At 37.3% G+C, this 13,903-nt stretch overlaps 1 protein-coding gene across 2 annotated transcripts; it reads left to right on the plus strand.

Annotated features, from left to right (window-relative positions):
- Window positions 1-1,858: 1,858 nt before the first annotated feature.
- On the plus strand, window positions 1,859-13,888 carry LOC113679417 (polycomb complex protein BMI-1-B). 2 transcript variants are annotated; one of them, XM_089182133.1, is made up of 10 exons: window positions 1,859-2,070; window positions 9,653-9,784; window positions 10,168-10,264; window positions 10,648-10,703; window positions 11,262-11,330; window positions 11,989-12,073; window positions 12,185-12,212; window positions 12,315-12,413; window positions 12,526-12,609; window positions 13,174-13,888. In XM_089182133.1, exons 2-10 carry the CDS (start codon window positions 9,679-9,681, stop codon window positions 13,504-13,506), a joined length of 957 nt encoding a protein of 318 aa, XP_089038259.1. In that variant the 5' UTR covers window positions 1,859-2,070; window positions 9,653-9,678; the 3' UTR covers window positions 13,507-13,888. The 2 variants fall into 2 exon arrangements, with proteins under 2 accessions (XP_089038259.1, XP_027052175.2); XM_027196374.2 differs by lacking the exon at window positions 1,859-2,070 and adding an exon at window positions 5,449-5,522.
- The last annotated feature ends 15 nt before the right edge of the window (window positions 13,889-13,903 follow it).

Genomic DNA, 13,903 nt, shown 5'->3' on the forward strand with positions numbered 1-13,903 from the left:
CGTGAAAGAGAGTACACGAGCAAAGCCCCTCCAAAGAAACTTGAGTATGCAGCATGAAAAAGTGTAAGAATGAGCCGCTACTTTTTTTGGCGTGAAGGAGTGTCTGTGCTCTTTAGCAAGTGCTATCTCAATTAGGAGAATGTTAGTCTTAAGCAATACATCATCTCAGTCCTCTTCCATCGTGTTATAATATTTGAACCTTCTTGCATCGTTTGACGTTTAGATGTTCTTAGTGGGGTGTTCGACTCAACGTACTCTAATTTTCGTGTGTTGCACTATGATTGCGAAGCTTTCGGAATTTTCATAATCAAGGAAAACCATTCGAATTTCACGTACTCGGGGATGTGAGTGGGAGGGGTGGGGGGAAATATGCTCCTCCTCTTGGATACGAAACAAATCTCCCGGTAGTAAAATCGTGCATCTCCTGCTGTCAACTTTCCACCCAAAGGATTTATTCCGGCCGCGGTTTAGAGCTTAGTTTGATTGAGCCTGTAAACCAAAACCACCCTAATTGCAACAGCCAATCGAAAAAAAAAGAAAGAAATTAATCGCGAGGAGCTCTAATTCAAAACAAGGAAACTGCCTGAAGTGTGGGGAAATCTAAGTGACCAAATCGCGAATGGTTAGTTTTCATTTCGATTTGTCTAGAAAGTGGCGTGAGTTTTCTGGACCAAACACGAAGCGAAGTAAAGCAAGCTATCCTAGATAACTTTTGACACTGAAAATTGCTCTAAAAAAAATTACTCGACAATGTTTAAGTTATAATTGTTGAAAAAAACTATCCTAGATTTTATGAAAGGAGAGAAAGAAGGAGATTGCTACGGGTTGCATAAGTTGAATTTTTATACTTGAAAACCCTTGACTGAAACTGACAGATCATCCACTACACCTGAGGCATTGCTTGTTATCAGAATGCCTTTTATGCGCGACTACGCGAGCCAAACTTTCACGAAGTATTGTAAAAATCCTAGTAGAGACATTTTATGATAGAAGAAAAAAGAACTCGCAATGTTCAGTTGTGTGTTTTCCCAAAACTCTCGACTTTTACCTCTTCAAAGAGTCGAAAGGATTCTTTTTGAAATTTTTCATGTCCTTGAGAGTGAAAGATCTTTCTTTTGTTAACCATTCAGAATGACTAGTATCTAATTTCTACTTACAGTATCACCACTGAATCAAACGTTAAGGTATTGAGAATAAAGGGAATGATCACCAACTAAAGAGACTTTTTTTTATTCTTTAAGCAAGTTCTCTTTGTTAGCACCCTAAGTAATGTATAGAGAACAGTATGGAGAATATGCATACTGATGTTAGATTGTAAAGGGTTGAGTAGTTAGAGTGAACGGCCCATAGATGTGGTTGTTAATATGGACCTAAAAAATAAAACTTCATGGTCTTGAGTATACGTGTTTCATTGTCCAATCTTTATTATCAAAATATTTCTTAAGAATTATAAATTAATAGTGGTTCCATCGCATACCAGCTTTTAATTGCCGATTAACCAATCAAGTTGACACAGAAAAATTATTCCTTATTTAATGATAAATCGATACAGTGGAACCCCGTTAGAGTACGATTACCAAAACGAACTGGCCGAAATAACGGGGTAGGGTCAAATTCCATGCCTTATACTTGTCACGAAAAATGTATCACATTCGCACTTCCTGAACAACTGTTCGCTTTAATAAGCAACCAGTATGTGTAATTGTGAAAAAGAAAACACTTGAAAACTCGCTCAATAATAGAGCGCTTTTACAATCGGCTATTCAACCGGCACAAATCATGATTTTAAGTTACTGGTTTTCTATATTTAGCGCGAGTGGTCATATTAACGGGTGACCGCATTTACGAGAGTTTTTATAAGAAAACTCATAGCCGTTTTGCCGGGCCCAAAAAAAGGTAGCCGTAATAGCGAGGCGACTGTATACTACCGAGATGTCGGAAGGCGGGGTTTCACTGCAGCTCCAATTCTTACAATCTGAAACTGGGGAGTCCAAATAGAAATGCCTACAGGAGAGAAAAAAAACCAGATTTGAAGTTAAAGTTTCGACTAAAACTGCACGTCGAGTCGAGGTAAGTTCCTTTCTTTAAGGCTGCGCAAGGCTTTTGCTAAAAAAAAAAAGCTCCTGAAGTTCGTCATGTAGAATCAGAGTAGAAATCGTTTGCTGCTAGACAGATATTAAGCGTTCAAGACAAAATCTCATTAGCGTCTGTCAGTGTACTGGCCTCAGGATCCATCGCAAATGGATTTCCTTATTTGCACTTGCATTATTTACACGTGAATTATTTGCACCCACACTCTTTGCACGTTCTATATATTAAACTGAACACTTGCCAAGTACATGGGGAAAAAAGTTCGTCGTTTGTATGACAAGTTTGCCTCACACACAATACCACTCCAGACATGCCTACAGCGTGCATTTAAATTGCAAGTATTTAACCATTCATTTTTGTACGTCATCCTCGTTCTTGTTAGGAAATCCTTCATCCCTCGAAAGTTCTTCCATATAACAATGTAAATATTGATATTTTCTATTAATTAAGGGAAAGGTTATGTGATTCGTTGGGAAATTGTCCATTAAAAATGTGACATTGAGGTAGCTTTTATAGGAAATTTGTTTGTCAGATAGGAATTGTTATTCATGTCTCACTCTTCGGACGAATTAGCGTGAGAACCCTGACAATCAGTCAAGTCAAGTCAATACTCAAACTTGATGTTTGTAAAGCACAGGTTCCTTTTAGTTTCCATTGCTACTAAACAACCAGAAATTAGATTTCTCCTGAAATTAAAAAGACGTAAACATGCCTGATATCAACAATAGCTTTGTACCCGTTTACCGCAACCCGCAAAAATGCAGTAAGCGGTTTGTGGTACTGAATAAAGCGATGGAAAGCGTTATGGTCGTCCCTTTCTCTAAGTAGGAGGTATTGTCACGATAATATGATAAGACTGGTGAAAACACTGGAGTTTGACTCAGGTGTTTTGTTGAAAACAGACGCCTCGTAAACATTGTTATTCGAGGCAAGGTCAACCTTGGGTCTTACTGCCATGGTCGGATAAGTATCAATCGTGGAGGCAACATAAGTAATAACTACTGAAGTTCGTTGTTTATGAAAGAAACTCCTCGCTAAAAAAAATTCCTAGCTTTAGTGCTACTAAATTTATCGTCTATGACACTTGAATTTTTACAGGGAGTTAAAAGTGAGAAATATGATGTAAACTTTGTTAGTGAATCGTATGACACATTTAACTGTATAATGTCGACGTATTAAAGTTGTAATTTCGCGAACTCCATGTGCAGTCAAGCTTTTAATTCTTTAAAGTCGTTACCGTGATGTATGAACAATTTTTGGCCTGGTCTGGTCTTTATCTATCCTTAACCCTTTTTTAGCTCTTGAAGAGCATACACACTTGTCGCTTTCAACGCGCACAACTGTTGAAAACTCTTTAAGTTGAATGAGTGAAACATCATACCTAATTGTACCTCAAGGCTTGAAATGTCATCTACTGTCATAAAAAATTTCATATCCGTGTAATGAGTATACACCTCGGTCATTAATCACTGTGTGGTGACACCCTAATTGACAGCTCTTTTAATACTTTTAACTCATAAACCAGCCAATTTCCTCCCCTATATAAGCTATATAGATTATTTGCTGGTCCAACAGGTATGATATTTTTTTTTGCCGTTTTGGACTGACCGAATAGACTAGGAAAACGGTTCTAGATTTTAAAAGTCGGATGTGATTCAGTTTCAAAGGAAGCATGGGAAAAAATGAACGTAAACTTTTTTTAAAATCCAAATGGATCATCCATTTCGTTGTTGTCTAAGTCCCTGAGAGCAGAGGAAGGGACTAAAAACTAAAAAAAATATTCAGTAATTTGAGTTAAATTTCAGATAAACCTGCTTGACTCATTCTTGACTTCGGCACTGATGCCTGGCTTATCTATATTACAGAAAGGCGCAATGATCCGCTAACCAAACTGACTAACTTTCAGAAGCCAGATCTGAAAACAGGCATGCATGCAAATCTCGGTTAGCCATTTTCTAAAGTGTAAACTCTAAAGAATAGTAGAAATATTCTCGCTTGAATAAAACAATACACTCTGTTTCATTTGCAAATATCGTTGTTCTTTGAATTTCAAACTTGTCGATCGATACCTCGATCCTAAACGCTAGACACGACCAACAAAGCGAGACAGCTTCTCGGGATTGGAAATTTCGGGAACTTTCGAGAAACGGGCCCCAGTCCAAAGAGCATATTTAGAAAGTGCAATTTTTGGGCTGAAGTAAGGTCAAGCTTTGGAAAACGATACATTCTCCCAAGAACTCTGACGTGTAGGGAACGTTTCTGCGCTTCCCGGTGGTGTACACATTTTTAACGCCAGACACTTGCACTGATCAGTTCACTTACAGCAAACACTTCTTTTCAAATGTTTCTATTCGGAAGTTGACTTCTTTGAGAAACTCCTTTGAGAAACTTATGACGCAATTCCAATTATTTTCTCTTATGACGCAATTCCAATTAGTTTGCTCAAGGAAACGTCACTATAACTGTTTAAGTTAAAAAAGCAAAAAAAAGGTCGTTTGGAAGGGGAAATAGCAGCATATCAGAATTTCTGGAGTATTGAGGATTTGTTTTACTGAACGACAAAAATTTTATTCCTCTTAACAGTCGGCAAGAGAATTCAATAACATTTAGTTAATCGTTGTAACAACAAAAATCAAAGAAACATGAAACTTGCTTTATAGGAAATTTATTTCATTCACTCAAAAGGCTCGAATTTTGACCACTAAAAATTCTTCGAAGTAGGCTTTTCAGGTAAACTGACTACCCATATTTCTATTCCTGCAGAAGTGCTTAAAGAAACTCTTCGGTTGTCACTGGAAAATCAAGGTTTAAAGACGCCAATAGTCATGTTCTACGTTCGAAGCAGCTAAGCAGATTTTGAGATATCTTAAAAACTGGCGACATTTTTATTTCACCTCTGTTGCAGAAGGATGTGTTATCAACCGGCGAATATAAACATTTTAAGAGCAGTTAAAATATTGTAGTAAACTAAATATTTTCGCCGCTTTATCTCATAATGAAAAGATTGCTAATACTTCGTAAAGGAAATAGTGAAAAAAATGCTGCATGTTACTCGTTATGAAGATTGGAACATTTGCAATTAGAGTGAACGCAAAACTTGAATGATGCTTGAATTAAACCTTTTCCGAAAGTTTACAATCGTCATTTAATAATCCCATTTGCCGGCAGAAAAACTTCCCTTCCAGAGCCCATCTTATGAAGATATCTCTAACGCTAGCTTTGGCCTCATTACTTTTATTTTGTGAAAAAGAATAATACGGAAAAACAGCGAGTAAACATCTACTAGTTGTTTTGCATCAAAACAGATGTTTACACCAAATGCGCCTCAGGGGAGACTGGTGCGACCGGTCACGTGATTACGCGTATCAACAGCAACGTGTGCTAACTTGAAATCAACTCGAAGCCAGCAAGTAATCGTCGAGAAAAGCACGGTAATCTCTCACCTTATATTGAAAACTTTAGCCTGAAATTCTCTAAAACGTTAGGAAAATTATTTAACTTTTTGTATGCAGTATTTATTTGCAGATTTGAGGCTATTTTGGTCGTAAATGTGTTAATCAAAATGTGCGTTATTTTCAGTTATCGGACCGTAATGTAAATCATTTCGTGACAGAGAAGCAACAGACCAAATACATCACATACTTTTCCGACGGAATGAAACATTTGAACGCATATTTTCTTCTTATAGCTCAGACAACTTATCTGACAAAAATGTGAACATTTCGGAAATTTCAATTTGTGAATACTAAGCTCGGCCTCAAACAGAATATGAACATTGTTTGAGGAAAGCTCTTCAGTATCAACGGTGTCGGGGTAATTTCAAGTTAGAGAATTTTTCTGTCAGACAAAAGGTAGATTTCTTATTCATCTTTGCTGGCTTTCAAACATCATCCTCGATAATTATTTTACCACAACATTGAAAATGTTCTTGTCTTAAACATAGCTGAGCGATTTTTTATTTCAAAGTGCCTGTGAAACCGAAAGAGAATACATTGGATCGGGTTGTATGAATACACCATTCGTCGCACCGGAATAAATTTCAAGCCCGAATTATGCGCTTCGATTGTAAAGAATTCTACGTCGCACAACAATACAAGGAATTGAGAGTTCGATCATATTTGAATGGACAATTCTGAATTGGTTTTTCATGTTTTGTTTGGATCTCTTTAATTTTTAGTTTTCGTTCATACCTTCGTACATCGCAAGTCAACGATAAATCAGTGTTCTCCAGTAACTTCGAGTTCTTCCATCATGTAGCCGAATCGGCCAACATTTTAATTTACTTCTGATATTGGTTACGGGTAATAGAGCTGGTTTTTTCTTGACGATGTAATTCTGTCAATCCCTCGGCTTGCTAACCGCTTAAAAATTGATTCCTCAACTGTCTGAATTGAAAAATCTTCGGTCAATTTTCAGGCCGCATAGCCGATGACGGCCCGAATCAGTAAATCTAAGCTTGGCGAAACAAGCTTTTCAGGTCGTGACTAAACATGCCGTACAAATTCTATATATAAAACTGACTTCACGGTAATAAAGATATTCCTCCAATTGCATGTATTTATTTCTGAATGAGAGAATTATCGATCTAAATTCAAAGCTTCCTCGGAGTACAACTAAAGCTGCGTGTTTCGGTCTCATCGGGCCGAAACACTTCCTTCTGTGTCAGAAGCTTGATCAAGCGAAAGAGTGTGTGGCATTTCACTAACGAAAGGGTATGAAAAATCATGGTTTGAAAGATGGTTTTTTAAGTAATTTCCTGAGTTTTTCAAGATCTTTTCAATTAGCTGCGAATGCAATAGATATAATTTTCCACATTCCGGCGTAAAAGATTGACTAAGGCATTTTGTCTTCAAAGGACTCGCGAACACGGAATTTTATTTTTATTTGGGCTAAAAGCGTACTGATTCATCACTCAATCCAGTTAAAAGAGCCATTGAATTACACGAGAATGCTTATCATCGTTCTTAAAAGAACTAAGATAAACATATTCACTAAAATCACGCAGATGAATACAAGGCACAAGTTGGTAGAAATATAGATAAACCGCCACAGCAATAGGCGAAAAGCTGACGGTCAAAGCGTTAGCCTTACCTCAGAGCAGAAGGCTCAGTAGCAAGAAAAACGGTTCGAAAAGTCATCTGTTCAAAATTTGCAACGGTGGTTTTTTCTACGCTGATGAACTTCTGTTAAGTAATCAATCAGCTGCTTACATGGCCTACGAGCACAACAGTTCCTTGTGGAACTATAATCAGCATGTCCGTAATTTCGGCAGAATCCTCAGTTTAGGAAAAATCTATGAGGAATTGAAATAAAATCCGTGGTTGTAGTTTCCATAGATTATAAACAACAGACAGATACGATTCCCATCATTTTTTCCGGTCCGAAAAGTCGTTTTGGGTCAATTGCACATCTTCTAAATATTTACCGAAATTCCGGCATATACATCACTTTCGAAAATCTTAGAAATACTAAGAGCTGAACTTTGGCAGAAAACTTAAACGGCCGTTTACCCCTCATTTCGTTGATGCTTCTTTTTGTCCTCATATAGATCCTTCAGCTAGAAAAAAACTTAACAAACGAAAACATCCTCTATTCATAACAAATCCAAATATTTTCGTGTATTTGCTGAAACGGCTGCATGAGGGCAGGCAGCGAAAGTTAAGCAGTCCTTTTTTTTCTTCGTCTTGGTCCAAAATTTCTCTATGACTTGATTCGTATACAAATATTGGCCTTTGCCTCTTTCCAAATGTCATCATTTCTCTTTCTGCCGATCGAGTTTAAAGCCGGAAAAGCGGTGGCAAATCACAACTAGCCAGCTTCGCAGCCGAACGGTTGCATTTGTTGTTACTGTCAGCTGGGTTGAATTAATTTAATTCAAGAAGGAGCCCTGTTGTTCAAATGCATGAAGGCCGTTTAGCCAAGGTTGAAGATGTTGAACTTGATTCAGTTTGAAGGGATTTTAAAGGGATATATCGTAGTTTCAGATGCGTGAAATGGAACAAAACACGAACGGCAAATCTGTTTGCATAGCTGATGATTTTAGAAATATGGTTTTTTCTTCGCGATGTAATTCTGTCAATAAAATTCACATATGAAGAAACGAAATTAAGAGATCCTCGCAGCTAAGAGCACTACTGAACTAGTAGTTGAAAATAGGACCTGAAAAAAATTTTTTTTTTTTTTACGTAGCATGGAAACCGCACTAACCGTGAGTCAGCTTGATCGTGTTTTGAACAAACCGACCCTGTTCATTCGTATTATGTAGTGTTTTGATGAACACATGATTTGCAGACACAGGAAGCGGTTTTCATGAAATTCGCTAAAAATCGCCATGAAACACAGCCTCAAGTTTCTTAACAGAATCTGACAGATTGGTAGTGACAAAAAATAAGTTTGTGAGGATCCGTGACTTTCTAGTTTTTGAGCGAAATTCTACCGGTTGAGAGTGGTTCATACGTTAATGAAGATATATAGGCACCGACGTGGTACATATTTTCCGAGGTAGTCTGCATACGGTGGCTTTATAAATCAAATTGCATGTAGCCGATTAGCCTCGATGTCTTTTCTTTCGGTAGTATCGCCTGCAAGACGGGAAAGAAACGGGTACTTTGAGAGAGAGAAAAATTAGTAATGGTAATAGGACTGAGTAGAGTCCAATTCGGTCTGTAATCATACGAGTAATAACCATGCGCAGTCGTCCGATTTTTTATCACGAGTATGACTACAGACCGCATTGGACGACACGAAGTCTTATTATCAATTAATCATAAAAATTAATCATACAATTTCCAAGAAAAGAAGAATACCCAAGTCTTGAAAGAAACGGAAAATATGCATCGAAAGGCTGACAAAGGAGGCGTAAATCGTTTAATGTACACTGTTTCTTTGGTGACTGAAACCGAGGTTGTGATTGGTTGATTTATACTACAACTTTGAATGTGACTGGCTTATTGAACTGTCCGATAACAACTTGGCAAAGTGAATTAGTGGAAAATAAAAGCTTTTTAAACCAATCACGCAATCGAGGAAATTGGGATTGTTATGATTAAGCTGGAAATGTAGTAGATAACTCAGATCTACTCGAGTGAAATAATGATATTCGCCCTGACGAAGAGCTAACGCAGCTTTAGGAACTCTGAATATGAAAGTGATCTTCCATTAATGAACATTACTTAAGTAGTAATACAGGCCTGATTTTTTTTCAGGCCTTATTTTCACTATGCTTAAGTGGTGTTCATTTCTGCGATGATTGCGTTCATATTCGTCTCTTAAAAATCGCAGTTCACGGATATGATTTTGATATATTCACAGTCATTTGAAAACTCTTTACGGCGGCCAAGTTATGTTATCAAATGGGTAAAGCTAAATTTAGCTTGCCCACCTCAAAGCAATGGTAGTCAATACTTATTTGCAGTCGTCCGTATTGTTTCCTTCCCAGACATGACACTTTGAAAGTCGCCAATGCTTCTCCTTGCTGAAAATAAACGCAAATTAGAGATACATACGACTTTATAGAGTTGCTTTCTACTGATGATCACGAATGTTTTCTTGTCTTACTAAGGACCTGGAATACGCCTGAAACGGAAGATGTTACGGTCTATGAAAATACAAGACTTAAACCCTCACATCATGTGTGTGCTGTGTGGTGGATACTTAGTGGATGCTACAACAATTGTCGAATGTCTGCATTCGTGTAAGTTAAAGATACGACTGACGTTGCCAAGGCTTTCGTTACTCATGCAAACTGATTTGTGTAACAAATAAACTATTTTTATTTTCAATGGTATAATCATTGTCTAGAACTCACCAAACTGAGCTCAGTGGTGAAAAAAAATTTTTTTTACCATAAACAAGTCTCTGCAGTCTGTTTGGAGAAGTAGTATATCTTTGAACTGAGCCTATGGCCTTGTCAACCAACAAGTTGGACTGTTTCTCAGTTAGTGAGGAATTCCATGGCTGAATTGGAAGATCTAAGGTTCGAGACCTCTTTGGGACTCGGATTTTTTCAAGTCCCACGCTTGTGAGAAATGTTTGATTTTCAACTTTTTTAATATATAATGTGTTCATTGTTCCTAGTTTGTCGCAGCTGTATCGTGAAGTACCTCCAAGCATCGTATCACTGTCCTGTTTGTGATGTTGAAGTCCACAAGACTAAACCACTGCTCCACATAAGGTGAGATATAAACATTTTTAAGCAAATTAAACCGCCTTTTCTGCATTTGCACCGCTCACTTACAATAAATAGACATAAGACCAAACTGAAATTTTATCATGCGATACTTGAAAACAGGGAAAAGTAATTAACAAGGTCATTAAAGAAACAACCTAGCGAAGCTGAGGAGTGAATAAATGATGAGGGGCAATACTCAGCTTAGGACTCTCACTATACGAGCGTTATTAAGAACTGAGTTGAAAACTGCCACACTTTTAATGAAGTTTTGAGAAAAAAATCGGGAAAACTCTTTAAAAGGATTATTTTAGTTTCTATTTTATATAGCCATTCTGGCCTAAAGAAAAAAACTATGAGAATGTCCATAAATATCTAATTTATTTCAGGCCTGACCGAACCCTCCAAGATATCGTCTTCAAACTCGTTCCTGGTCTCTATCAAGGTATGGCATGCAGTATGGTAATTCTTTCTTATCGTCAAAACTCTGGTAACAAAAACATACTGTTCCAAAACCAAAGCGATCACGGATTACATTCGACACCCACGAGTATTGAAGTTTGATAGGGGAGAATTGATGCCACGAACATCGACATGAGCGATTGCGCGGGAAAAATTGCGTCAATTACTAAGCCATGCATGGTGCTGGTACCTTCAAGCATCATGGCACGCAAGCGCGACAAGCGCATTTTGCGAAACTGACGTAGAAACTCCTAAGCTTCCATTTTATGAGTTCTGGCAGATCAGAGAACAAGAAAATAAATAAAACCTGAATAGCTGACGGGTTAAGACTTTTGTGCCCTCCAAAAAGAACTGCGCGCCGGCTGCACCAACTTTCCTCGATACCAACAGCAAGGCGTTTCTCTTAACCTTGCCTCTTAGTCGTACCACTAAACTTCTCGAAGTTAAGAATTTTGAAACAAAAATCTTCAGACTTATAAATCGGCTCTTTAAGTATCCAATACTGTATATCTGAAATAAATTCAATCCCGAATTTGTTTAGCTGAACTGAAGCTTCGACATGACTTCGAAGACAATCAAAGAGAAGAAAGAGAAGAAGAAAAAACTTCAGGTAATTCATCGAGTCTCGATTGGAAATGCAATGAAACTGTTTCCTTGAAGGGTTTTTAAGAAGCAAGCCCCTTTCAACATAGTGTCGTCATCTGTTCATGAGGGCGTTTGTTTGCTCGTTTAACTTTGACTGTTTGATTGAAGGGGGTAAGTTTCGAAAATAACTGTGGTGCTGCGTCATTGGGAGAGTATAACATGGTAATTTGGTATTATCAACTGAGTTGATAACGCGAATTAGCCACTGCTACCAGTTTCAAAGCTTTGAAACTCTTAGCAGTGGCTAATTCACGTCATCAACTCAGTTGATAATACGAAATAACTTTGAGCTTGTTTGTTTGCTTGTGTTTGTTTGTATTTACTTGTTTGCTTCTTTGCTTAGTTTCTTGGTTTCTTGTTTGCTTGTTTCCTTTTTTACTTGTTGCTTTTTTGCGTTTTTGTTTGTTTGTCTGCTCTCATGCTTATTTGTTTGCTTATTTACGTGTTTGTTTGTTTGTTTGGCAAAACATTCTTAGTCCGCGTCTTTCAGTAAAAGGACTTCTTGGTTAGGGTGTAAGGGTAAAGTTAAATTGTAATATTTGTCTCTCGAAAATGAGGTGTGAAGACGAAGCATTTCTTGTCCTACTTCTCCTTATCCTTTGAGCCAATTTTCTTTTTTTCAGACGAAAACGTAGTTCCGGGTGATATCAAGGATAAAAAGGAAGTTGAGATGGAGGATCCGGTGTGTATAACGCTGGAATACTACAGGTAACAATTGAACCGATGAAAAAAACAATCCATCATTGCAATGAGTTCTCCTTTTCCGATCTGTTGAGGACCTTCTTTCTTGTCTCTTACTTTCTTTCTTTTTCCTTAAAGGCGAAAAAGAAACTGGTTAGAAAATCAGGTATGGGAAGAAACTTGTTAGTGATTTTAATAAAGCAAAACATTTCATCTTTATCGTTTTGATTCTAAGATGGTTTTTTTTTTTTGTACCTTCTTCGTCCAGATTTTTCCTACTCGTTATCTCCGATGTCCTTCTGCGGTAACCGTCGATGTATTAAGAAAATTTCTAATAACAAAGTTTGCCATTCCAAACACACATCAGGTACTTTTTTTGACCTCCTTAATTTTGCTTTTAATCCTTTGTATGGAATATTTTTCCGAATGAAAAAATGGAAAGTATCTTTAAATTTCTGTTGGGTAATATTTCTTTCAAGGTTGAAATTATCCGCAGTGATGAAATCTTAGACGGTCAGCTGACAATGAGAGAAGTGTCTCGGATATACGGGCTATACGCTAAGGTATTAACAAATAAAGGAACTTTCAAGGTGCTCTGCTCTGTGTAAAGCGACTGGAGAACGAAAGGAGTGTAGAGCAAACACGAGAAGAAGTAGAGGCTTTCCTTTCTACTTTTAAAAGTCGTTTTCCTGGTTGTACGAGATATCTGAGTAAACAAAAGAAAAAAACGTGAGAGAACTCAGGTAGTTGGTCAGCCATTGTAAAAATTGTGATGTGTGACTCCACTACATCGACCATCTGTATTCTGGCAAGTACGCTGTTTCAGCCGATAAGAATGCGCGTTATTTAGAAACTCAGTTATAATATACAATAAGAAAAAGATAAATTTGTATTATATGCATACATGCAAAATGCAGAAATGCATTAGATGATTTTTAAAAGACATCAACTTACAAACATTCTTTTAAAACACCTTGTACTAAAAAGTGGCATAATAAATAATATTGTAAATCGGTTGACCACTGTCAGACTGACTTCAGTATATAGAATGTCTTACCGAGATGTACTTATTTTTCTTTAGTGGCTTCTTTCAAATAGTGTTTGACATTTCAATTATATTCCCACAGTCCTTTCTGGATCTTGAATACGCCATCTTGGAAGTGGGAGCAAAGGAGGAACCAACCAAACCACCAAGAGAAGAACTCGATATTACTCGATGGAAAAAGATCAAGATTAAAAAGAAAAAGAGAAGAAATAAGAAATTGAAAGAAATGATAGCAGCAGAACTATTAGCAAGAAATGATACTGTTACAGAATCAAAAACTGAACTTCCAAGTTTACCGGAAGAAGTCAACGACGAACCTTTGATCAAAAATGACATTTTGCCAACATTTCCCGATACACCCCCAATGAATCTTGATCACGTGCCGTGTTCGCAACATATCGATTCTCTAGCATAAAGTTACGTGAACAACGCGTGATCGATTGATAATGCGATCACAAATTGCTTTGCTAACCGGGTTTTCCGTCAAAATGGTAAGTTTCCATGGTTTGAACCTGAAAGAAAAATTTGGAAAAGTGTTCGGGACACTTACAATAATTTTTTAGCACTTATCATCGAATGGCGCCATCCAATTCAAACGAACAAAAGCTCTTTCTACGTTGGAGTAGTTATGGCGAGATTTTTTTGAAGATGTTTGAGCTTCTCCTCCATGAACCTCTATGGGAGTCTCTATCTTTGCTTCAGGCCCCTCTTCCGAAAACATATCTATTGTCATCGTTAAAGGTTTGAAGAAGAATATAGAGAAAAAAAACATTAAAAATTGTTTCTTGCGCGCTGAACAATAACTGATGATA

This window comes from Pocillopora damicornis, chromosome 9 (genome assembly GCF_964200805.1).
Source record: "Pocillopora damicornis chromosome 9, jaPocDami1.2, whole genome shotgun sequence".
Taxonomy (NCBI): domain Eukaryota; kingdom Metazoa; phylum Cnidaria; class Anthozoa; order Scleractinia; family Pocilloporidae; genus Pocillopora; species Pocillopora damicornis.